This window comes from Bubalus kerabau, chromosome 15 (assembly GCF_029407905.1).
Source record: "Bubalus kerabau isolate K-KA32 ecotype Philippines breed swamp buffalo chromosome 15, PCC_UOA_SB_1v2, whole genome shotgun sequence".
In the NCBI taxonomy this organism is placed as follows: domain Eukaryota; kingdom Metazoa; phylum Chordata; class Mammalia; order Artiodactyla; family Bovidae; genus Bubalus; species Bubalus kerabau.
This window is the reverse complement of record NC_073638.1, coordinates 82,014,256-82,039,293: the sequence shown is the minus strand read 5'-3', so window position 1 is coordinate 82,039,293 and position 25,038 is coordinate 82,014,256. Positions and strand designations below refer to the sequence as shown.

The 25,038-nt window shown below is 64.4% G+C and overlaps 1 protein-coding gene across 4 annotated transcripts; it reads left to right on the top strand.

The window, feature by feature from the left end:
• The first annotated feature begins 685 nt into the window (after nt 1-685).
• Nucleotides 686-24,813, top strand: TNKS1BP1 (tankyrase 1 binding protein 1). Of its 4 annotated transcripts, none has more exons than XM_055547155.1 (13): nt 686-804; nt 2,586-2,802; nt 3,798-3,905; nt 4,965-5,595; nt 7,016-7,085; nt 11,289-12,989; nt 15,127-17,144; nt 21,801-22,143; nt 22,320-22,470; nt 22,577-22,704; nt 23,333-23,487; nt 23,707-23,779; nt 24,405-24,813. In XM_055547155.1, the coding sequence occupies exons 3-12, from the start codon at nt 3,812-3,814 to the stop codon at nt 23,765-23,767; spliced, it is 5,352 nt and encodes a 1,783-aa protein (XP_055403130.1). In that variant the 5' UTR covers nt 686-804; nt 2,586-2,802; nt 3,798-3,811; the 3' UTR covers nt 23,768-23,779; nt 24,405-24,813. The 4 variants fall into 4 exon arrangements, with proteins under 4 accessions (XP_055403130.1, XP_055403133.1, XP_055403131.1 ...); XM_055547156.1 differs by lacking the exon at nt 686-804 and adding an exon at nt 861-1,654; XM_055547158.1 differs by lacking the exon at nt 2,586-2,802 and having other exon boundaries at nt 729-804.
• Nucleotides 24,814-25,038: the final 225 nt, after the last annotated feature.

Here is a 25,038-nt window from a genome sequence, read left to right as displayed (position 1 = left end):
GGAGGAATTTATGTTGGGCGGGGCAGGCATGCCTGCTAAGCCGCTGCAGTCGAGTCCGACCCTCTGCGACCCTGTGTGGACTGCAGCCCGCCAGGCTCCTCTGTCCATGGGACTCTCCAGGCAGAGAGTGCCCCGCTCCAGGGGCCCTCCCTGACCAGGGATGTGCCACCTGGGAAGGGCGGGGGCAGGCGCCACAGGAGACGCGCGAGGGTGAGCGGTCATCCCCGCGGGCTGCAGACTGAGCCGGCGCGCGCGGAGAGCCCAGGGGCCGGCCCCTGGCTCTGGCCGGGGGAAACCTCTCCCGCGCGGGCCCCGCAGGGCGGCAGCCCGCCCACCGCCCGGGCCCGGGCCGCCTCCTCTCTAGGCCGCCGTCTCGGTGGCCTTCCGCCTCAGCGCCGAGTTGCGTCAGCTTCGCGGGGGTCCGAACCGGGGCGGGCCCTCGTGGGCCGGGGGCGGCTTTATTTGCATGCGCCCAGGCGAACTAGGCGGCGCGCGGTCACTGGCGAGGCGCCCCAACACTCGCCAGGCGCCCGGGGGCGGGGCCCGGTGGGATGTGGGCGGGCAGGGGCGGGGCCCGGCGGGCCCGGGGCGGGGCATGGGCGGGGCCAAAGCGCCCCTGGGCGGGGATAGAGGCGGGGCTAAGGGCAGGGCCCGCCGGGCTGTGGGCGGGGCCGTGGGCGGGCCCAGGGCGGCCCCGCCCGGACTCCGCCAGGCTCGGTCCCGCGGCGGCGGCGGCGGCGGCGGCTGAGACTCACGACGGGGTGCGGAGCGCGGGCCTGGCGGAGCTGGACCTCGGAGGAGAGCGTGAGTGCGCGGGGGCGGGTCCAGGGCGGGGGCGAGGTACGGGGGCGGTGGGCGCTCTTGCGTCGAGACCGCAGCCGAGATTGGGGGCGGGGGCCGGTCACGAGGAAAGTTTGCACGGCCCGGGGGCCCGGGGGCCGGGGCGTGCGCGCGGGGGCGCAGGGCCTGAAGCGCGTGCCGACCGAGCCCTGGAAGGGGGGCCGAGGCTGCAGGCGGAGCCCGCGGCGGGCGGAGCCGGCGGAGGGACCCTAGCCCACTTCTCCCCGACTGGGCCCCCGCCCCCGGCACGCCCCCGGCCGCCCCAGCCCGCCCCCGCCCGGCGCGCGTCCCCGGGCCCCCGTCCGTCCGTCCGCCGGCGGCGCCCCATCCCGCGCGCGGGGCCTTCGCCGCCCCCTCCTCCAGCCTGCCGTCCCCTCCCCCCGGCAGCCGCGGCCCCCTGTGCCCAGAGCTCCCCGCCGGGCCCCTCCAGACGGCCCCTCGCCCCGGGCTCTCTCGTCTCGCAGTTGGCCCTCCCTCCTGCGGCAGTGTCCTCTCCGGCCCCGGACCCGGCTGGCGGGAGATCTCAGGGTCGGCGGAGGCGGCCCTGCCTGCGGCGAGGCTTCTTTGGGCCTCCGCCCCGGGGCAGGAGCCGCCTGGTGTCTCCCCTGTGCCCTCAGGGTCCAGCCGGTCTCTGGACTCTTAACGCATGGGGGATGCTCAGAGCCGCTGAGATTTTCACAGCTCTGCTCTCCGGCCCTGGTCACCCGGGTTTCCCGCTGGGCGTCTGAGCTGCTGAGACCCCGTCCTCAGTTGGCGGGGGAGGACGAGCTCTCCCTCCTGTGTGCTACAGCTCCTCGCCCGGCTGAGCCTCCAGGTGAAAGGGTTTTTCGGTTCTGGACCAGCTGGTCTCCATTTCTAACCACCCACACCACGTATCCCTGGTAATAACGTTCAAGGACAAGGAAACAGTCTTGCGTTTTTTTTTTAAATTTTATGTTTTCTGCCGCGTGCCCCTCCTCCACGCACACTCGGGCCGGCTGTGAATGTTACTCACCCACCCACAGTGCGCCTGCTGCACCGGACTTGGCTGACCGGACTTGCACGGGCCTGGATGTCTCTTTCCCTCCTGCCTAGTCCCTCCTATCCTGGGAACAAGCTGGGGCAGGGTCAGAAGTGAGAGGTTTTCCCGGAAGTTGGGCACCTGAGGTCCCTTCTTTGGATCTGGTGCTGTCTTGCCAGACCAGCTGGAGTAGGTGACTCTGGGCAAGGCAGGGCCCCTTGCAGGTTGGAGAGGGTTGGGTTGTCCTCAGGGACCCCATGCATGCCAGGCAATAGGAAACATCGCTTTTCCTTTGGAACAGAGGGCTGCGGGGTCTATCAAGGAGGCAGGGCAGTGGTCATTCCTGGGGGCTCTTGAGGGTGGGATGGTGCTTCAGGATCCAGGATAGGACCTGAGGAGGTGGTGAAGTGTCTGAAGAACAGGTGACAAGACTGGGTTCTTCAGGTGACAAGGCTTGGTCTGCGGTAGCCTGTGGTTGGAGGAGAGGACGAGATGGTTTCCAAGGGAAGCCTCCTAATAGGAGCTACCGTTTAATGGCCACTTACTGGGTGCTGGGCACTGAGGTCAGCAGCTGCATGGATCATCTCATGTGAGCCTCTTTTTTTTTTTTTTAGTTTTGGCCACACCTCCCAGCATGTGGGACCTCAGTTCCCTGACCAGGGATCGAACTGGGGCCGCCTGCAGTGTGCTGTGGAAGCACGGAGCCTTAACCGCTGTGTTAAGTCTCATTGTGTTCTTCATACAGGGAAACAGGTTTAGACCAGTGAGGAAAGTGCCTAAGGTCACAGAGCTGGAAGGCAGGAGATCCACCCAGCATTTGAATCCTGGTGGAGCAGACCTGGAGCTCCAGTTACAGGCCGAGAGGAGGGGCACCCATTTGCTCTCGGCCATAGGCTTCTGTCACCTGGGTTAAAATCTCTTCTGCAACCTCCCTCGAAAGCCCTCGGGTCAGGCCCAGGCTGGTGAGTGATGCCCAGGTAGCTGCTTCTGGTGGGCTGTGGACCCTCCCATGGTGACGGGCCCAGGAGGGGAGCCCTAGGGAGTTTCCCCCCCAAGCCACCCCGCCCCCCGGATGTTCTCTAGCCTGGTCTCATTCTCCCAGCCCCGGGCCTGGGCCGGCTCCTCCTTCCTCTTGGCGAGGCTCTGGAAATCCAGTGGGAGGCCATTGCTATGGCAACAGGACTAGGCCCTGACTTTACCTCATCAAATTCCGAGCCGAAGCCAAAGCGATTGAGAAATTAAAGGAAAAAAAAATGTATTCCAGATGTTTACTTTTTATTCCTTATTTTTCCGTGTTTGGATGAGACGGCTCTGGAGGAGGCGGGAGTCGGGGCAGGGACGTGGAGGGAGGAGGAGGACTCGGGGTGGGGGTGGGGGGGCCGGGAGGGAACCACTCCCAGCGGCAGGCCGGGGAGCGGGAAGGGGAGGCCCGCGGGCTAGGCGGGCGGCGGGGCGGGGCCCAGGTTGGGGAGGAGCGGGTTTTTCCCGTCTCCCGCGAGGTGATTCACCAGGAGACTTCAGGCTTGGCAGCCCTCTTTCCCCGGCCCTGGGTCGATCCCGCGAGCGGGGGCCCCCTGACCCAAGGAGTGTCTGTGTGTGGGGGGGTGCCTTAGGAGTGGTAAGTGGGGTGCCCTGGACAGCTGGCTGGAGGAGGGAGCAGGGGGCGGCTCCTCGGACCTGTGGGACTTTAGGGTTAGGAGACGGACTTGGAGAGCCGACGCGGGGGGGGGGGGGGGCGGGCAGCAGAGGGGAGGACGTGGCCGCCGGGGACCTCCTGTGATCTCCCCCAGCCCCCCTCCTGAAGCGCCCGCTTCCTGTCCCGCACCGGCCGCCAGAAGTCGGAGACTCCCTCTCCAAGCGCGCTGCCAGCGCCCAGCCCTCTGGTCCTCTCTCTGTTCTCCCTCTTTTCCTGGGTCTTCTGCCGCCCCCAGCTCACCCCTCTGCCCCCCACTCCCAGGCCTGCCGCATGTGATGCAAGTGTCTGCTCCCAGGGAAGGCGCAGCCATGGCCTCCCTAGCGCCCCGCGAGCCGGAAGAGGAGCTGGTATCCGCTGGGTCCGAGCGAGGTACCTGTGGGTGCGAGGTGGAGCGGGCTGGCTGGAAAGGGGGCTGGAGGCCCGAACCCCCGTTCGGTGTTGGGGGTGGGTGGGTGAAGGCTGACCCTGTTGGGGACAGAGGGAGGAGTCTGAGGACAAGCGGGATGAGCCTGAGAGGTCCTGCGCTCTGGTGGAGACCCTTCAGAACTGTCTGAGATCACAGCTCTCCAGCAGAGAACACGCTAACCTTGGAGAGGATGTAGATCAAACCACTTGTTTGACAGAGGAGGAAACTGAGGCCTGGGGGTGGGGGATGGGGAAGGGCATGCACCTATGGGCTTGAACCCAGGCCTCCTGGCTCCCTGTCTAGACGCCTTTCTTGCACTGAGTGGAATGAGTGGGTGATAAAATATCCTATTAGCAGGGCTGTGGCCATGAGTAATTCAAGGTCTTTTATTTGGCATTGAAATGCCTTATATAGAAGGTATGTTTCTGGTCTTTTTTTTCCCTTCTGTAGCAGATTTCCTTCTGTTTGGCTTAGGTCAATAGTGAGTTTGCGTTCCTGGTCACACAGCGGATGGTGGCAGGGAGGTGGCCTGGGTGTGCCCCAGAGGAGGGGGGCAGCAGGGTGGCAGGGTAGGGAATCTGAGCTGGGAGAACGAGTTTGCTGTGGATGTAGTTTAGCAGAGTGGCATGCTCGAGGGAAGGACCAGACTGGGGGAGATGGTGGACTGACTGCCTGGTGTGGGCAGGCAGGTGTTCATTTATTAGCTCGTTTGCTCATCTGGTCATTCACTTGGTAAGAATGTGTATTAGGTGTAAAGTGGGTACAGTGAGAAATAGCTGCCAGCTAGGCCCTTAAATGGCTTTTCACTTGTTAGGGTGACTGGCTAGACATTTCGGGAATTTGGAGATGAGGGAAAATGTTTCTGGGATGTGTGTGGAAAATCCAGGAAGCCTTCATGGAAGTGGTGACATTTGACTTGTACCTGGAAGGGTGTAGGAACATTCTGAGTCCATAGGGTGGGAGGTGAAGCTCTGCCTCCTGTTCTTCTGACATCGGCTCAACCAGCCCTTTCCTTTTGGTAGGTGACCCTCGGGCCAAACCCCCTGTCAAGCCCAAACCCCGAGCCCTGCCTGCCAAGCCAGCCCTGCCTGCCAAGCCCAGCCTGCTGGTGCCCATTGGGCCTCGGCCTCCCCGGGGTCCTCTGGCCGAATTGCCTTCTGCCCGGAAGATGAACATGCTGGCAGGACCCCAGCCCTATGGCGGCAACAAGCGGCCCCTTCCGTTTGCGCCAAGGTCTGCGGCCGAGGCCCTGGCTGGGGGAGAAGCCACTCGGGAGCCTGGGAGAGAGGAGCCTGGGAAAGAAGAGACGCCCCCCTTGACCCCTCCGGCCCGGTGCGCTGCCCCCGGGGGCGTGCGCAAGGCACCCCTTCCCTTCCGCCCAGCCTCGGAGCGCTTCGCTGCGCCCACTGTGGAGGAGATCCTGGCCAAGATGGACCAGCCCAGGAAGGAGGGCCCGGCTAGCCCCGACCGCCTCTGGGGCTCCCGCCTCACCTTCAACCACGACGGCAGCTCCAGATACGGTCCCAGGAGCTACGGCGTGGCCCCAGGCCCCAGGGAAGACGCTGGGACCCTCTCCAAGGAATGGTCCCAGGAGGGGCCCGCGGGGTCTCCTGCCGACTGCCCCGAGGAGCCCAGCAAGACCCCCGAGCAGAGGTGAGGGGTGGGGGGCTATGTGTCTGGTTGCAGCCAGCCTGGAGGACAGGGTGGGTAGTCTCCTGTGAGATGGTGATCTTCCCTTGGAGGTTAGCTGTGTTGCGTGCGTGCGGGCCAACCCTGGACAGAGTCACGGACCATTCCCCCCCTGCAGACCAAGTTAGTGTGTGCTTTATTCTGTTGTCGTCTGTACAGAGTCCATGTGTTTGTAGGAGAACTCAGATATATAGTTTGGAAGTTTATTTTCAGTGCTTTTTTCATACTGAGAGCCAAACGCTGCCTCACTTAATCCACAGCCATCCTGTGTAGTGAAGGGAATATTAGGCCCATTTTAGAGATGAGGAAACTGAGGCTCAAAAGTGACTTCCCCTGGTCCCTTAGCAAGTGACAGACAGAGCTGGGGTTAGAATTAGGGCCTCTCTGATTCCAGTGTGTGCTCTTAACTGCTGGCCCATCCTGTGGGTGCAGCGGTGTGCCAGGTGCTGGGGGGTGTGTGGGTGTGTGTGTATGTGTGTGGCACAGCCTGGCCGTGAAGAGAAGTCTAACGGGAGAGGAAAGCAGTGAACGCCCCTTGACGCCAGGCCAGTGGGTGTGAGCGCACAGGCTGCACAGCTGGGTTGGAGATCGTTGCGTGTGGCATCCCTTTTCCCAGAGCCGGTGCCAGCGTGTCCTGGGGGCTCCTGACCTGGACGTGTCCCTGGGCCCCGGGGAGGAGGCATGAGGGTCCCAGCTGCCTGGAATACCCTCAGGGCAGGGAGCGCCAGCTTGGGCCGGTTGCCCCCCAGGCCCGCAGCTCTCTGGCCCCACTGACACCGCTCCTGCTGCAGAGAAGGCCCTGCTACGGTCTGAGCCGAGCTGGAGGCCCAGAGCCTCGCTTGCGTTGCCTGCCAGCCTCTCTTGGGAGTGTGGGCGTCTGAGGCCTCCTATCCCCCCTGGGCTCTCAGGGAGCCCGCCCTGTCCAGGCTGGGTTCCGCTCTCCTTCTCTTTTGCTCCCAGCCTGGCTTGAAAGGAGCAACCTCGACCTTGCAAAATCCCTCTGGTTGTCTTCCTCCCCGTGCAGTTCTCCAGAAGCGTTGGCTGGGGAGGGGCCAGCTGCCCTGGCCCAGAGAACCTTAACCCCTCAAGGGCTCTGGGGCTTAGTGGTCTTACTAGGAGCCCCGAGGGCTCTGGGGCCCCGCAGGCTCTTCCCAGAGGGGTTGGGGGGGCTTACCCCCTGACATGCAGGTGGGACACACCCGCTGCCTCTGGGGTGCTCTCTCTGGGAGCCACCAGGGTCTTTGTCCCCCAGGAGGACGTGCCCCGGCGGGGTGCATGTCGGGTTCTGTTCCGGTCGTCGGTCAGACCCCTGATTACCTTCCTTCTCCACCAGCCTCAGGCTTCTCTGATCTGTGCCTCCGTCTCCCTTCTTTCTCCCTCACAGGAAGTCCCCCTCAGACCTGACCTTCAATGGGGACCTAGCCCAGCCGGCCGTCTCTGAGCCCACGACCGACGTGAGTTCCCCACCCGACGACGCAGTCTCTGAGCTGGAAGGGTCTCGTTTGTGCCTCTCCCGCCTCCCTTAGTTTAGCTGGGGAAACAGAGGCTGTGGAGGAGGTTTACGTGATTTGCCCCAGGACTTATATTTCTCAACTTCCAGGCCACCCTGGCTAAGTGTGGCTGAGGGCCTGAGGCTCCTACAGTGTCCAGGATGACTGCCCTGGACGGCCTATTGTCTGCTGGGTAACCTCGGGGGGGCGGGGGGATTGACGGACGTAACCCCGGTCATAACTCTGGCCCAGTAGGCCCCTCAGGTCCCACACAAGAGGTGCGCACACCAGGGCTTGAGGTGCCAAATAACTTGCCCAGGGGCTAAAGGCAGGATTTGAGTCCAGCACGGTCCCTGGCCAGGTCTGCTCTCTCGCAGAAGAGGTGAAGCGACGTTTCACAGGGGTCTCCTGTTACAGCCCCTCTGCCCACGGTGTGCTCGGGGCGGACAGTCTGCGTTCCTGAGTAAATGACGCGAAGGGTGGTCTCTCTTGTTCCAAGAGCCCTTGCTAGCTGGAGGCTGTCCCGTCCAGCAGGGAGAGAGACATGAGTGTGTGCATTTGTCCAAACGTATTTATCGAGCATCTATTGTGATCCCGGTGCTGGGGAGACAGCCACATGCAAAGTATCCACAGTCCCCCTGCTTCCAGGGAAGCGTGTGTCTGTTGCTCAGTCGTGTCGGACTCTTTGCGACCCCGTGGACTATAGCCCGCCAGGCTCTTCTGTCCACGGAGTTCTCTGGGCAGGCATATCGGAGCGGGTAGCCGTTCCCGTCTCTCAGGGAGCTTCCTGACCCAGGAATCGAACCCAGGTCTTCTGCCTTGTAGGCAGATTCTTTACTGTCTGAGCCAGGAGGGAAGCCCTTGCTCCCGCGGAACACGCCTTCTAATGTAGGGAGGCAGACTCCAACACCGGGAGCCCTGTGAACTGGCAGACAGGTAGAGCATCAGACAGGCCCCCGGGACACCTACCTGCACGGGTCCCGGGGCAAGGGTGACGGGAATTCCTTGCCAGGAAACGGGGGATGGGGTGAGCTCTTGGATGTTTGGGGAACAGCCTTTTTGGCAGAGGGAGCTGCAGTTACAAAGGACGTGGACTCCACCCAGCGAGGAAACTGGGGTGTCTGGGTCACAGAGACAGCAGAACTGAGTGGCGATGGGCCACTCGGGGGAGCGCTGGCTCGCAGAAGGGAAAGAGGCTATTGAGGGGCTGGAGGAGAGGCATGACCTTGCTCCATTTGCAAGGAGTCTCCCTGCCCAAGATCTCGGCCAGGGGCCAAGGGCAGCGGCAGGGGCCAGTCAGGGGGCTCTTGGGGTCACCCCGGTGAGAGACGACGGTGCTATGGATCCTGGAGGCAGTCCCTGGGGGAGACGGTGGGCGGGGGGGCCTCTGGTGTGAAGGTGGAGGGGACGGGACTTGCAGGCAGGCTGATCTGCTGGGAGTGAGTGGAGAGTGAAGGGTGCCACTGGGGGTCTGTGGCCCAAGTGGTCGGGAGGTTACCCTTTACAGAGAAAGGGACCAGAGGAGCTTGCTTCTGGATCTGTTGAGTTGGAGACACCTCGTCCAGCAGGGTCCGAGGGGGTCAGTGGGGTGTTTGAGTCCGGAGCTGCAGGGACTTGTCGGTGTGTAGATGGCCATGGAGATGGCCGTGGAGTCGGCTGAGGTCCCTGAGGTCCCTCGAGGGCATGGGTGAGGCGTGGGAGGGAGACGGAGGCCTGGCAGAGGAGCCCAGGAGATGCAGGAAGGAGCGGAGGTGAGGGAGGGAACCCTGCTGGCGTGGAGCACAGGAGCTGCCCGGGCTGGGGGAGGCACTGGGGCGGGTGGTCAAGGGGCGCCCCTGAGAATCGGGGGTTGCAAGGGGGTTCTTGGCTGCACTTGGCTAGAGTGGCAGGGTGGCAAAGTGAAGAAGGGAGCCCGTTTGGAGGGGGCTCAGCGGAGGCCGGGCCCAAGGCGTTGAGGTAAGAGGTGCTGAACACAGAGCCCGGGTTTAAGGAAAGGGGTGTAGCTGGAGGGATGGGAGGGGTGGACAGCAGCATGTGTGTGTTTTTTTTAAGCCAGAAGAAATGAGAGCAGTTTGTGTGCTGATGGAAACGGTCCAGTAGAGAAGGAAAAAAATCTGTGATGCTGGACACAGAAAGGAGGGCTTGGCCTGAGCTCTGAGCAGGGACGGCTCTCGTGCTGGCGGCGGGGAGTGGGGTGCCTGGGTGGGGGTCTCTGAGTCCTCGGGGAGGGACAGCAAGGCCCTCAGCCTGGAGAGCCTGGGCGGAGGCGGGGAGGTTTGAGGATGGACTGGACCGGATCGGAAAGCTGGGAGGTGGGGGTGTGTGGAAGGGGGATGTCGTGGGATTGCTAGGTGTTCGGGGCCCAGCTGAGCCCAGGGTGGCTGCAGCTGCAGGGAACCCACCATCCCAGCACCCACCATCTCAGCGGTGGGCTCGTCTCCAGCTGCCCTGGTGCAGCCTGGAGCTGGGGCAGAGCTGTATTGTATTAGGTTAAACTGGGGTGAGGGAGGGAATACAGGGAGCTGTGTGAACACAGCGGTGGAGGAGAGAGGGGAGTCGGGACAGGGAGAAGGGAGGAGACTGAGTGACCGCGCTTCTCAGATGGGCGGAGGGGAGGGAGAGAGGGCACTGGATGGACGGGGGTGGACATGGGTGAGCAGGTCACCTAGATGTGACACTCTGGGAGGGGCTCTGGCTGAGGACCAGGTCTAGGGTGGACCCTCAGAGAGGTGGGTTCCGGGGAAGTGGAGGAGAGGAGGTCAGGGAGCGGAGCCAGGACGCTGGATGGGTCAGTTGTGGGGCTTCGGGAACTGCTGTGAGCTCTTTACCAGGGGCAGTGCTCGGGAGAGTGGTTGTGGTCCTGGAGCTCTGCTCTGGGGGCAGAGGGGTCTTAAGGGGTCTGTCCTGGGCTCTTGGAGGAGGGTTCCTGGGGGGCGTGGTTTAAGGGCACAGGCTCTAAATTAACCTGATTTGCAGAGACTGTGCAGGCTGGAAGGATCGGAGGGTGGCCTTGATGCGGAAACAGGATGCCCCCCTGCCCAGGCCCAGGGGTCAGGTGGTGATGGGGCAGACGACTCCCCATGAGAGAAGGCGGGGGGCGTGACCTCTGGGGAGGGCAGAGGTCAGATAGAGCAAGACTCAGGTCACGGCCTGGGGCAGGCCGGTGCAGGGGTGAAGGGGGGCCAAATGCTGGGGGTCCCAGGGCCCCAGAGTGTTCTTCCCCTGTGCTGTTCACAGCGGCCGGGTGTGCAGATCTTGCTCAGTCTTCTCCTGACCACGAGGTGGATGTTGTTGACCTGGCCCTGGGGTGCAGGTGGGGATGCCGGGGGTCGGGGAGACCCTGCGTGGGAAGAGCTGACGGGGGAGGTGCCAGTGTCTCAGACCAGTGCTTTCATGGCCCCCGGGGCTTCTGGCTTGAATCCCGGATCCTGCTGCCCCTCAGGCGGAGCTGGGACCGTGGATGCTCAGAGCAGGGGGTGTGAGTTGCTCCCGGAAACTGGTCTGAAGCTGCCCTGGGCCTGGTGGAGTCCCACCCTGAGGCTGTGCACCCAGACAGCCAGACTCTCTAGTTTTCCTTTTGCCTTTCCTTTACAAAGCCAGTTTTAAAAACATATATTTTATTTGTTTATGTATTCGGTTGCACTGGGTCACACGGGATCTTTGATCTTTATTGTAGCTCACGTGATCTCCAGTTGTGGCATGCAAACTTTTAGTTTCCACACTTGGGATATAGTTCCCTGGCCAGGGATCGAACCCGGGACCCCCCCGCATTGGGAGCGTGGAATCTTAGCCCCTAGACCACCAGGGAATCGCACAAAGCCAGTGTTCTTGACTCGTGAACCTTGGACCCTTAGTAACTCCTCACATGAGCTTTGGGCTTGGGGGATGCGGGTGGGCATGGTCTGAGTGATCCCCTGGGAATAGAGCGCTGTGCATTTTATGGGGGGAGGGCCACGCGGGAGGGGTCTGGGGCCCTAGCGGTCTCGGATGCCTGAGGTCATTCTGGAGCTTCTATCTGTTGTCCTGGGGGGCTGTCCCCCCGAGCCCCGGTTCCCCCCGTGGAGTGAGCGTGTCGGGCAGCCCGCCGCTGAGCTGGGGTCTCTTGGGGGTAGGCAGGGGCCTCCCCAAGCCGGCAGAGCAGTGACAGCTACTGACTTTGTCTTGCAGGTTCTCAAGGTTCCCTGGGTGCCCCCCAGTCCAGGCCCCACCTTGGAGAATGGAGGCGCCCCTGGCCCGGGTCTCCCCGCCGAAGCCTTGGGTTCGGGCCCCGAGTCTCCTCGCCTTGACTCCCTCGAGCGGGGCTCTCCCCCCCAACCCCACCGTCCAGAGGCCCAGAGCCCTGCTGCTCCTGGGCCTCCCTCCCTGCCCCCCGAGACTCTGGGCTCCCCAGCTGCGGGCCCCCCCGAGGAAGGCTCCCACCACCCACCCGCGAGCCCAGGGGTCCCAGCTGTGGCGGCCTCGGAGGCCCCCAGACCCGGCAGCTCCCCGGTGGGGGAGCTCGCGAGGCACCCCAGCCCCGAGGGGTCCCCAGCCACAGCGCCCCAGCCCCTGACGGCAGCGGGTGAGCTGCCAGACCTGCCTCGGACGTTTGCATCCGGGGACGGGGCGGCCCCGGGGGATGAGGACTGCCCTGCCGGCGGTCTGGCCCAGCGGCGATTTTCTGAAGGCGTGCTGCGGCCTCCCGGCCCAGACCGAGAGCAGCTGGGGGGCTCGCTGGCCACCCTGCCCCAGGCCCCGGGGGGCCTGTCCGCCCTGGACCACCCCTTGGGGAGCGGGACCGAGTCCAGCTGGAGCTTGTCTCAGTCCTTTGAATGGACCTTCCCCACGCGGCCTGCAGGCCTTGGGGTGTGGCGGCTGGACTCCCCGCCACCCTCCCCCATCACCGAGGCCGCGGAGGCAGCAGAGGCCGCAGAGGCTGGAAACGGGGCCGTGTCCGCCTGTGAGGAGGCCGGAAACTGGGCCGCGTCCACCTGCGAGGAGGCCGGAGGTGAGGCTGCAGAGGCCAGAGATGGGGCCGCGTCCACCCGGGAGGAGCCTGGAGGCGGGGCTGCATTCACCCGGGAGGAGGCCGGAGGCTGGGCCACGTCCACCAGGGAGGAGCCCGGAGACGGGGCCACGTACGCCCGCGAGGAGGCCGGAGGAGGGGCCGCGTTCACCCGCGAGGACCCCGGAGACTGGGCTGCATCCGCCTGTGAGGAGGCCGGAAGTGGGGCTGTGGAGGCTGCGGAGGCCAGAGACAGGGCCGCGTCCACCAGGGAGGAGGCCGGAGGCGGGGCCACGTCCATCCACGAGGAGGCTGGGGACTGGCCCTCGTCCACCCGGGAGGAAGGCGCGTCCCAGCCAAGGTCAGGGGCCCCGTCGGCTGCAGAGGGACCAGGAAGACCTGCTTCTCGGGGGCCGGGGGACGACCCGAGCTCCTCCCCGAGCCCGACGGGCAGTGGGGCGGACTATCCTCTGGAGTCCTCACCAACAGCAGGGCACCCACCTGCACCAGCCTTGCCGCAGGTGGAGACACACGGGGAACGGGAGCCCCCTCCGCCCACCCGGGAGGCCGCCCTGCGCGTCCTGGAGCCGGTCCTGGGACAGGAGCAGCCAGCGCCCCCGGACCAGCCCTGCGTCCTGTTTGTTGACGCCCCCGAGCCTGGGCAGGCGCTGTCTGCCGAGGAGGACCCCGTGGCCCTGGCCCTGGCCGAGACCACCCGATCCAGGACAGCTGTTCAAGATCCCTGCCGGGCATCCCCCGAGCCTGCGGGGCCCGAGAGTGGCTCCCAGTGGCTGGATGACCTGCTGGCTTCGCCCCCGCCCAGCACACGGCGCGGCGCCTCGTCTGAGCTGAAGGGCGCTCCGCCCCCCAGCGCCTGCTCCGAGGTGAGGGGGGCCCTGGGCGGGGTTTGGAACGGAAGTCAAGGGCTTTTGGGGGCCTCTTGTTTCAACGCGGATGCCCTGTGTTGAGAGTTTGGGATCCAGCCGTGAGCAGGCACCTCTGCCCCTGCCCCTGCCCAGGAGGTCCGTACAGTCTGCTCAGCTGGCGGAGCAGAGGGTGTGGGCTGCTGCTTAGACTCTAGTCTTGAGTCTGCATCTGACCCCGGCTTCCACCAGCTGAGTGGTCTCGGGAACGTACCCAGACCTCCAAGCTTCAGAGCCCTTTCACAACGATGACATTTGCCTCATAGACTTAGGGGCTTCCCAGGTGGCACTGCTAGTTAAAAATCTGCCTGCCAGTGTGGGAGACACAGGTTCAATCCCTGGGTCGGGAAGCTCCCCTGGAGGAGGGCATGGCAACCGACTCCAGTACTCTTGTCTGGAAAATTCTATGGACGGAGGAGCCTGGTAGGCTGCAGTCCGTGCGGCCGCAGAGTCGGACACGACTGAGCGACCGAGGACACTTAGGCTTGTGTTGTGGGCAAGACAGAAGTGGAAAGCGCTGGGTGCAGGGCTTGGCACCCTTGAGCGTTCGGTCCGTGAGGACTGGTGGTTTCATGAAGGGCACCAACAGAGCCAGTTAGACGTGCGTCCTGGACCCAGACGGCCGAGTTGCTGTCTTGGCCCTGTTCCTGGCCCACGTGTGAGCTTGAACACGTGACTTTCCTGCCCGCACCTCAGTTTCTGCGTCTGTAAAATGGGGAGAATGGTGCTGGGCTCTACCTCGCAGGGTGATGGTTGCAGTGCCTGTGAAGTACTCAGACGAGCGCCCATCACAAGTGCTTGGGAGCGTTGCATCTTGCGAGTGTTCTTACTGTGAAGTTCAGACTTGCTTTCGTAGAGGCCCAGAGGAGGCGGAGCCTTGTGCAAAGGTTACCCAGTAAGCTGGCAGCCAGGCTAGGGCCAGAGCACCGATTCCAGGGCCAGTGCCCTTTCTCCTACCGGGCTGCCCAGTAGACTCAGGGATGGGCTCCAGGTGGCCATAGAAACGTACTTTTAGGGGCGGGGCTGGGAGGAGGGAGGAGCCGGGGGCCTCTGGGCGGGGCCTGGGGGACGAGCAGGAAGGAGTTAAGGCCGCTGGGCTCGCGCGGTAGGTGTGTCCGTCCGTGGTAGGTGTGTCCGTCCCGGGATGCGGTGACTCAACTGGCTCCCGGGCGGGGCCGCTGAGAGCTGCAGCTGCTCTCAGGGAGGGGGGCCAGGGCAGTTGGACAGGTCCGGGCGGGCGAGGGGAGCGGCCCAGCCCCGTCCTGGCACTCGCCGCGCCCAGTGGGCCCCGGGCGGGCGGGGACCGGAGGCCGGGACCATGGCCGGGCCTGGGGACCGGGAGCCCAGCATGTCGGTCCTGGAGAGGCTGCTGGCCAACGCCGCGCTGCGGGACGAGGCCGGCCGGCTCCGCAGCCCCGAGCCCAGGGCTCCCCCGGCCGCACGAGTGAGTCAGGGAGTTCCGGACGGGGTGGGGAGCCCGGAGCCCTGGTTGGGTCTTCTCCCTGAACCGGAGGAGGCCGTCCCTTTGGGGCGGGCGGTGAGGACCCAGAGAGCTTCGCAGGGCGGCCGCTGGCAGGAGGGAGCTTCCCTTGGGGTCAGGGCTGGGGGTTCACGTGGGCTGGAAGGGTGAAGGGTGCCCTGGGGAGCTTGCCTTGGAAAGGGGCAGCTGTGGAGGGGCGCAGGGTCTTCACCGCTCCTCGCTGAGGGCATGCCTGCCCCCACGGCCCTGGGAAGACCCCTCTGCCAGGCAGCCCTGCTCCTGGCGTTTCGCCAGGTGTTGCCCAAGGGCAGTAAACAGGACTTCGGGATTTGCCGCCGAGGCCCCACGGGGTGCTGGGACCTCTGCTGAGCCCTCGGCTTCAGTGATTCCATTTAACCCTCTCGTCCTACCCCCTGCCGTAGTAGCTGACCTCACTGAACGATGGGGACCCCGGGGACCCAGAGTGCTTAAGTGATTTGCCCAAGGTCACACAGCCCGCATCCAAACCCAGGCTCTCCGAAGCCAGAGTTGGGCACTAGGCAGCACTGATTCTCGCTCCGGACCGATTGCCACCCTGACTAATTGTAAGCCCCGTTTGTGTCTCTCTCTCATTCCCAGGGACTCCTCGGCTGGGCCCAGAAAGACCTGCAGAGTGAATTTGGAATTGCAGGAGGCCCACATCCTGGTGGTTTCCGGCCTTCCACCTGGTCCCAGGATGCTTCTCGGGACTACGGCCTGGGAGTTGCAAGCCCTCGAGGGGACCCAGGCCTCCGAGAGAGGGAGTGGGCCAGCGAGTGTGGGCATGGAGTCGGGGAGGGGGGCTCTGGGGAATGGGCTGGCAGGCGTGCCCTCGACTGCGAGGAGGGCGAGGTCGGCGGCCAAGACGGGCGTGGAGCGGGGGCCACAGGGAGCCTCGGCACCCAGGACCGGGCGATCGGGAAGCCTAGCGCTCCGCAAAGCCACGAGGTGGACCTTCAGCACTGGGAGTTCGGGAAGAGGGATTCCCAGGGCACCTACTCCAGCCGGGACGCAGAGCTCCAGGACCAGGAGTTTGGGAAGAGGGATTCCCAGGGCACCTATTTCAGCCGGGATGCAGAGCTCCAGGACCAGGAGTTCGGGAAGAGGGATTCTCTGGGGACCTACAGTGGTCGGGACGCAAGCCTTCAGGACTGGGACTTTGGGAAGAGAGATGCCTTGGGCGCCTACGCGAGCCGGGATGAAGAGGGGCAGGGTCCGGAATCAGGGCAGAAGGACCCGCTCGGTAGGTACAGCAGCAGCCAGGACGCAGGGCAGCAGGACCCGGGGTTCAGGAGGAGCGACTTCGGCAGGAGCGCCTGGGTGCCGGACTACAGCGGCGGCCTCACCCGGGACTTCGGAGCCAGAGCCCTGAGCGCTGGGTTCAGCCTCGAGGAGGCCCAGCGGCAGGACACGGAGTTTGAGAAGAAGACCCCGGGCCGAGTGAGCCCCGGGGCGGCTGGCAGGGACGCGGGCTGGCCTGAGACCGCCGAGGCGGGGGGTGTGTTCCCTGCCAGCGGCCCCCAGCTGCAGGATGGGGATCCGGGGCAGAGGGACCCAGGCGGCTGGCAAGGGGGCGCTGACTCCCGGGAGGTTGGGGGCCCGCAGGCGGGGGGCTCCCGGAGCCCAGGGGAAGCTGACAGGGAGGGGGCGGAGCGGGGCTGGGCCGGAGACTTCGGCCTCAGTGTGGGCGCCCAGCCAGAGGCAGCCTTCGGCCCGGGGCGGCGGGGTTGGGGCAGTGGCTTCTGTGCGGAGGCCGCGGAGCAGAGCCCCCAGTTTGGGATAATCGGCGACGACAGGGCAAGTGGGGCCGGCCTGAGCCCTTGTGGCCAGCTGGGAGGCGGCCCCTTCCTGCCCCCCGAGGGGGCTGTGGGCTGGACTGACCAGCTGGGCCTCTGGAACCTGGAGGTGTCCAGCTGTGTGCGCGCCGGCAGCTCCGGCGAAGCCAGGGAGGATGGCGTGGGACAGACCGGCTGGGCAGACCACGCGGGTGTGACTGATGCAGGGCTAGTCCGCTGTTCGCAGAGTGGAGGGGCGGAGGCCCCCGGGGGGCTTGGAGTCGGGGACCAGGACTGGACTTCTGAGGTTGGAGGCCCCAGCCAGGCCAGAGAGGGTGGCGTGGGGCAGACTGACTGGTCGGGCGCGGAGGCGGGAGAGTTCCTTAAATCGAGGGAGCGTGGAGTGGGTCAGGTAGACTGGACGCCCGAGCTGAGAGACCAAGAGCTCGGGCCTGGCGGGGTGGACTGGGGCGACAGTCTAGGCCTGAGGCATCTGGAGGTGCCCTGTGAGCTAGACTCGGAGAGTTCTCAGGGGCCGCGGGGTCGCGGGCTGGACCAGGTGGACTGGGCTCAGGACTCGGAGCTCCGGAACGTGGAGCTCCCGGCTGAAGCCAGGGAGTGTGGCGTGGGGGACATCAGCCAGCCCCTGGAACCAGGTGTGGGGAATGATGACCTCTCAGCCCCCGGCTTGGAGGCCCGAGGCCCCTCGGAGGCCAGGGAGCTCGGGGTCGGCGAGATAAGTGGGCCGGACGCCGAGGACGGAGACCCCTTCCTGCCGCTCGTGGTCATCTGCCCGGAGGAGGACGGATACGGGCTTCAGGAGTCCCCGGCCTTCGGACCCAGGTAAGGGAGCTACACCCCAGGGTGGGAGGGTGTGACAGCGCCCTGGAAACGGCCCCCTTTCTACCTGGGGTGGAAGCTGCTCTTCCACCAAAATGTCTAGTATTCAGAGAACTGGGATGGTTCGGAGTGTGAATTTTTCTTTATGTACTTCTTAAATTGAGCACCGACACACACACACAGGTGAGTTTCTTTTTCTGAAGCGATGACTGTGGAGGTTGAGGTGTGATTTCTGCAGCGTGATTGTGTGGGTGCTGGAGGAACCGTCCTGTGCGGGATGGTTTCTGGCAGGCTTCGGATGCTCCCGGCCTGGGGGGCGAGGCCTGGCATGATCCTGGCCTGGGCAGGTCCAGCGTGGAGCGGGCAGTGGCGCTCATCTCTGCCAGAGGGGAGGACCTCCGTGCTTCTTGCCTGCCCTGTCTTAAGGCCCCCAGGGGCAAGGCTTCCCTGGTGGCCCTGTGTTTAGGACTCTGCGCTTTGACTGCTTGTGGGCCCGAGTTCAGTCCCTGGTCAGTCAGGGGACTGAGATCCTGCACATGGACCGTGCAGTGCAGCCAATAAATAAATAAAAAACAGCCACACCAGCAGAGAATAAACCCTGGTTCAAAAGGGAATCTGAAGGACATTGGGACCTGGTATCTGGCCCGGTGACCTTTTGGCCTCCACACCCAGGGTGGCTGAAAAAGAACTTTCCAAAAAAAAACAGTTTTATGAGTCAACCGTAGTCTGACTCTGAAATTTTTCTGTTGTAAAACCAACTGGGGCGATGTCTCACCCCTCTTAAGGGTGCTTAAAAGGCATATGTTTATTTTGCCATCACTTCTGTTGAGATCGGGTTTAATTCTCTTTACTTGAGTTGCAGGTCTGACCTTTGCCACATCTGGGTGGAGGGGGGTGCGTCTCACGTGTTGTGAAGGGGAGACAGGAGGGGGTGCTGGGTGGAAGCTGTGTTTGCAGTGGAGGAGGGGGTGCTGGTGGCTGGGGGGCTGGAGGTGCCAGGAAGGCTCTAGAGGGGACTGGGGTGTCGGAGGTGTCAGGGGAGGCATGGGGGCTGAGGACAGGGCGGGGGAGGGCAAGGGGAGGTGGGCAGAGCCTGGGGCCAGGGCAAGGCCCCGGGGAGTTCCGGGCTAGGCTGCTGTGGGGAGCTGGAGGGGCACTGGCTGCGCAAAGCCTGCAGGGAAGCGCGAGTGACCGGACCTCTGTAAGCTGTCCCTTCCGGGTGCGGGGAGAGCGTAGGCCGCCCGAGGTTGCCCCCGAGTCCTCTTCCCAGGATGCTCACAACTCCACCATCCCGCACACCTCTCCTCCGTGATCTTCACACCTGCCCTGTGAAGCAGGAGAGGTTTTTTTTATCACCTCCGATTTGCAGGTCGAGTGGTTTTTTTATCACCTCCGATTTGTAGGTCGAGTGGCTTTTTCATCACCTCCGATTTGCAGGTCGAGTGGTATGAGCCGCTTAAGGCCACCCAGTCAGCAGTACCACTTTCCGACTTCTGGGTCTTAAATGCCTTCACGGCTTTTGGACTTGCAGGCAGTGGGACCCACTGCCCTCCATGAGTTTCTGAAGGTGGGGAGTGAGGACAGAGTCTCCCCTGTTGTTAAGGATGGAGAGAGAACTTTCCAAAAGTTCTGCCTGGGGGACTGAGTTGGGGAAGGGGCAGGGTTCTGGCAGAGAAGCTCAGCTGTGTGATCTCTGGCCTCTGTCACACCTTGAAAACGCCCAGCTTTTTGGGCCGTGTTGTACATCTGGCGAACACCGTGTACTCGGTGGACGTACGGCAGACTTAGAAAGTAGGGCTCTTGGCGCCGAAAATACAGCAGTAATGGAGACCTGTTTACCGTTCTCCAGCGCGGTGTTTCTCGAGCTTATTTGATTAATATCCACAGGACTGGTGTTCTAAGCTTCTGACTTGGGGAAATTCTACACTCGGGAAAGTTGCTCTCTGGAGGAAGCTTTGCAGGTTCTCCCGGTAACGAGAAGTCCTTGAGGACAGCTCAGAGCCCCTGGCTTTGGGCCTGTCTGCCAGGTTTGGGGCCTGGTTCTGCCACCACCTCCATGAGGCTGGGCAGGGCCCGTCTCTGCTCTGGCTTCCCGCCTGTGACGAGTGGGCATCACTGACTCCCAACGCCTCTTGGGGCCTTTGGGCTGGGGGTCCATGTGCGGGGAGTGGCAGAGCTGCAGACACGTGGTCAGCCCTGGCCAGGTGCTCACTGCCAGTGTTGACACCTGCTTGGCAGATGTAGACAGTTGTGGGGCCCTGGGGGACGTTTCTGGTCGTCGTTCTGCGTGGGATGGAGGCCCCCCGGCTGGTGGCCATTGGCTGGACTGCTGTCCGAACAGTTGGGACGAGAGCGGCGTGGGCGCTCGGCGTGTCCCTCCCGTGTCTTGGGCTCCTTGTCCTGAGGGGAGAAGCACTCCTGGGCCCCCCGAGAGCTGCTGCACTGCCCCCTCTCCTGCCCCAGCCCCCAGGCCCTGGGATACAGCAGCCTCCCAGCCACCTGGGGGGGTCTTCGTGGGCTGGGAGGGGACCCTCATGGGTTTCTGAGGGCTGGCCCCCTTGTTCTGTGAGCAGGGGAAGCAGCCCCAGAGAGGCAGCTTGGCTTTCTCAAGGGCCCACAGCTTGTGAATGCTGCTCCTTGGCATCCCCTCGGGCCCCTGCATGTGGTTGGCATTCTCTTCCTGTCTCTCTGGGGTCAAGGTCAGCTGCTGCTCGTATACACACATCATTCCAGCTTCAGTCCTGACCGCTCTCATTTTGGGTCTTGGAGCCTTGAGCACAAGGAAACGAGTCTGTTACACGTGGACTCCCGTGTTTGTCCCTGGAATGGTCCTGGGGATGGTGTTGGATCAAGTCCTGGCCCTCGGGATCCTCAGAGTCCTGACGGGCAAGGGGCAGAGCTGGTGTCAGTTGAGACGGGCCTTCACTCCGGGCATCTGGTACAGATAGTGGGGTGGGATGTGTGCTCCCCCCCACCCCTCTGCAGGGCCTCCCCCAAGGCCCATGGGGCTGCGGGTGCGCCGGGTCCCCTCTGGTGTGGACGTCTCCGCCCACCCATCTGCGGGTCCACAGCCCCTTGGCCCCGGCCTACCCCAAGCGTCCCCTCTAGCCCCAGCCTCCCCTCTGCCCCCAGCCTCCCCTCTACCTCACCTGGAAAGGCTGGTGGGCGCAGCTGCCCGGGGAGGCTACCCCTCCCTCCCTCCAGGGGCCTCCTGTGTCCTCCTGGGGAAGGACAGACTGACACATGCTCCCCTGCTCTCCCCGCTTCTGGCCTGGCACTGACTCACCTGCTTCATGCTCTTCCCCTCCAGCCCGGGATCTGGGGCTCGTGGCCTAGCTTCCAGGCACTGCCCGCCTTTCCCACGCCCGTGTGCATGGGGTGTGTGTGAGAGAGATGTGTGTGTCTGAGGTGTGGCTCTGTGGTGCTTCTCTGCCTCTTCCATGCCCGTGTGCAGTGTGTGTGTATACACTGTGTACAGGGTGTGTGTGTGTGTCTTGGGTGTGGCTCTGCGGTGCTTGTGTGTGTGTGTGCGTACAGTGTGTGTGCGTGTCTGTGTGTTGGCTGTGGCTCTGTGGTGCTTGTGCCGGTGTGTGGAAGGAGTGACTGGTGAACGGTGCCCACCTCCCCGCAGGAGACGGGCTGTGAGTGTGTGCAGGTGTGTCTGTCTCAGGGGCAGGCAGGCAGCTGGGCCACACACAGGCTCCCCGGTGCAGAGCGTGAGCTGCTGAGCACGCCGTGCGTGCCGGATGGTACGGGTCGTGTCTCGAGGGCGCAGTGGGCAGAAGACGCGGTTCAGGGGCACGGTGGCATCCCCCCTCCCCCCTCCCCGGTAGATGTCAGCTCTGTCCCAGGCCCTGGCCCGCGCGGGGACGCAGGTAGCTGTGTCCCCGAGTTGCTTGCCGATGGGCCATGGGCACAGAGCACCTGGATTTGCGGTGGGGCTGGCACCTTGCGCCCAGGGTGTGCAGGGCGGGGGAGCGGGCCCGGGGGCCCCCCAGGGGGAATCCAGGCTGACTGAGAGCGCAGGGGTGCCTGCCGGGCAGAAGCAGCTTGTCTAGGCGCGCCATCGGGTACACGTCGGGTACGCGGCCGTCCACAAGGGCCGTGTGCAGAGGCATGCGCAGAGAGGGCTGAGCTGGAGGGCCGGGGCTGAGAGGCCAGCTCGGCAGGTGGACCGCGTCCCGGGAGGATCCACAGCTTTGGCAGCGGTAGGATCGCGTTGGTGGGCACGCCCCCCGCGCTGCTCTGTGCGAGGCGTTCAGTCTCACTCCGCGCCTGCAGAGACTCTGTACTTAGAAGACCCTAAGGCTCTTGGGGTCCCCCGCGCGCGGCTCTGTGCAAGGTGTTCAGAGTCTCACTCTGTGCCCCCGATGACCCTGTAGTTAGCAGACCCCCTGGGGGTGAAGGGACTCCCCCATCGTCTCAGGAAGCGGGGAGCCTGGCATTTGAACACGCCGGGCTGGCCCAGCTCGCTCCCTGCGTGCAGTCTAGGGGGAGGCGTGGACGGGCCGCAGGGAAACAGGCCGAGAAAGGCGCTCTGCGGGCGGGGGTGGGGTGGAGGGGGTGAGGGAGTGGGCTTTGGGGGCGGTGGGGTGGGGTTTGGGGGGGTGGGGTTTGGGTGGGCCCCGCATGACCTCAGCCTCTGTTCTGTCCCCGCAGCCCTGGTGATCACCCTGCCCGCTCCCCACCTATGGGCTCCCAAGGCCAGCCGGGTGAGAGGCTGGCTGCCCACAGCCCCGAGGCCACGGCCCCGCAGGAGTTGGCATCTCTGGGGTCCAGGGCCCTGTCAGAGGAGGAAGGGGCCGCAGCAGGTGCGGACCGAGTGGAGCCCCGGGAGTCCGGCCAGGACCCCCTGCCTTCCTGGAGGCCGCAGCCGGACGGGGAGGCCAGCTGGACAGACGCGGTCAACAGCACCCGGGATGCCACAGGGTCCAGTCAGGGCGAGCAGACCCCCCAGGGGCCGCCGACCAGCACCCCCAGCCAGGATTTCTCCTTCATCGAGGTCAGTGGGTGGGCTCTTGTCGGGGTGGGGTTGGAAGGGGTGTGTAGGTGCTGTAGCTCAGGTCTCACCCCGGGACCTCCCTCTTGGCGGGGCGGTCTCAGCCCGAGGGGTGGGAAGCTGGGATGGGGCGGCTCTGCGAAGGTCATGGCAGTGGTCTGTACCCCCATGCCCCACAGGACACCGAGATCCTCGACAGCGCCATGTACCGGAGCCGTGCCAACCTGGGGCGCAAGCGTGGGCACCGCGCCCCGGCCATCCGGCCCGGGGGCACGCTGGGCCTGTCGGAGGCTGCAGCGTCGGATGCGAGGCTGTTCCAAGACTCCACGGGTAGGGCCGGGCTGTCCTGGCGACCTCCATGTCGCTGTCCTTTGGGTGGTGGGCGGGGGGTCTGGGGTTGCCGCCCTGTGCTGAGCCCCTGCCCGGGCCCTTGCAGAGCCACGGGCTTCACAGACACCGTCCTCGGATGAGGAGGTGGTCGAGGAGCCTCAGAACCGCCGGACACGGGTGACTAAGGGCCTGAAAGTCAGCCTGTTCCCCGGCCTGAGCCCGTCGGCCCTGAAGGTACCCTCTGGCCGTGCCACCCCCTGGCGTCCAGCCTGCCCTCCGTCCGTTTGTCTGTCCCTCTAAGCCCCGAAACCCTGTCCGTCCTCTGTGCCTGCTGTGCCCGTGGTGGGCGCGAGGCAGGATGGAGGGAAGAACACAGAGGGTCTGGGTCCCAAAACCCCACGGGCTGGCGGGGCGACAGCGGTGTGGCGGGTGGAGGTTCAGGTGTCCCTGGGGGTAGGGCAGGGCTGAGCCGCGCAGGGGGAGGCAGGAGGCTGGCTGCGGGGCTCGGGGAGGCCTCCGGTCACAGCTTCGAGGCTCTAGCAGGCGTGTAGTGTGTGCGGTGGGGAGATGTTGCAGGCAGAGGGCGCAGGGCATGCAGACCCTGGGGGCGTCCCCGCTGGCCCCGCCCAGCCCGCTCAGGCTGGATTTAGGTCAGCACTGTCTCCCCGAGGGCCTGTGGGGTGGCAGGCATAGCCTGCCCTCGGGGAAGGTCGTTGCTAAGCGACTTCCCCTCCCCGGGGTAAGAGGGCTGTGGAGGGCGTCCAGGCCTGGGCCGGGGACGCCGCGCCCTGGGGAGAAGTCCTGGCCCTCCCTGCCCACACCGGCCCCACTGACGTCCATCTGTGCCCCGGCTTCCTCTCAGGCCAAGCTGCGCTCGCGGAACCGCTCGGCTGACGAGGGGGAGCCCTCAGAGGGCAAAGCGGGCCAGAAGGAGTCGATGCAGCGCTCCAAGTCCTGCAAGGTCCCCGGGCTGGGCAAGCCCCACGCGCTCCCGCCCAAGCCAGACAAGTCCTCAGGGTAGGTGATCTGCGTGCCAGGAACTACCCATCTCGGCCTTAAGAGGAAAACCCTGCTTTACAGAGAGACAGAGGCTTGGAGAGGGTATCATGCTGCGGGTCGGCACTCTTCAGTTGGTGCCAGGGTGCTGGTCTCTGCAGCCAAGCCCAACGCCACCCCTCTTGGCCAGGGGCAGGGGGTGCTTCTGACTCCTTCCGACTTCTGCCCCCTGCCCTGTAGGTCAGAAGGATCATCGCCCAACTGGCTGCAAGCCCTGAAGTTGAAGAAGAAGAAGGTCTAAGAAGTCGTTGAGGTGCGGGCAGGGGCTGGACTTGGCCTGTCTGGGGTTGGGGGCTGGTTCAGGGCTGCTGGGGCCCCTGCCCCGAGGCCTCCGGAGGCCCCAGACCTGGCTTTTATGGCCCTCGTCTGCGAGGCTGGAGGAGGGATAGGCTACCCACTCCAGTATTCTTAGGCTTCCCTGGTGGCTCAGCTGATAAAGAATTGCATGCAATTGGGAGACCTGGGTTCCATCCCTGGGTTGGGAAGACCCCCTGGAAGGAAATGGCTACCCACTCCAGTATTCTTGCCTGGAGAATCCCGTGGACAGAGGAGCCTGGCGGGCTGCAGTCCATAGGATCGCAAAGAGTCGGTTACGACTGAGCCACGAACACTCCGAGGCTGGGAGCAGACGGCTAAGGCCAAGCTCCAGAGTCCAGGGTCCCTCGGCTTGGGGACGTCCACCCCACCTTTCTCCTAGGGCTCAAGGATGGTGGCCTGCCCTTCTGGTCTGGCACCCCTGGGGGGCACTCACTAGGCTGGAGGTCCCCAGCAGGGCCTTCCTCATGCTGGGCCTCGCAGAGGGGCGCCTGGGCAGGGAGGTGAAATGTCCCCTCTGCCCCCGTGTCCCCATCCAACCTCTTCTCTTCTCTCTGTTGCAGGTTCTTCCCATCTGGCAGTCTCAGGCAGTGCCCATCCCTGTGGGGTCCCCGGCAGGGAGACGGCTGAGCCTCCCCGGGCCACAGCCTCTGCCCGTCCGCCTCTGGGGGCGTTGGGGGAGGCCCCGATATGCACTTTGTATCAGCGTCCCAGCTCCCTTGCACTGCCCCTCCCCACCGGTCTTCCACGGTGTTGGTCCCTCGTCCCGCCTCCCTCTCTGCTTCCTCCTGCAGCCCCCCTTGGGTTTTCTTTTGATACCAGTTTATAGCCTTTTTTATAAAAGCCTTTGATTTTTGTAACGGGTGGAGCCCAGCCCCACCCCACGTCTCCCTCCGCCCTGCCAGGGGCCCCACAGAAACCAATAACGTTTTGCCACTTGAAACAATAAAGTTTTTTGGGAATTGGTGCTGCCCCGGTTGTGGTGTGTGGTTGTGGTGTGTCCCTGTCGGAGGCCGAACCCAGGAGGTGCCGGCTCTCGCCCTGCCCAGCCTGGAGCTTGCGCTGACGCCCAGCCTGTCTCTTCCCTAGCACTCCCTGGGCTCGGGGACCCGGAGGAGGATGTCTTGGTTACACTAGGCTGGTTCCTGATTTGGACAAAACCCAAATCTACATAGCTTAACACACAAAGATTTCTTT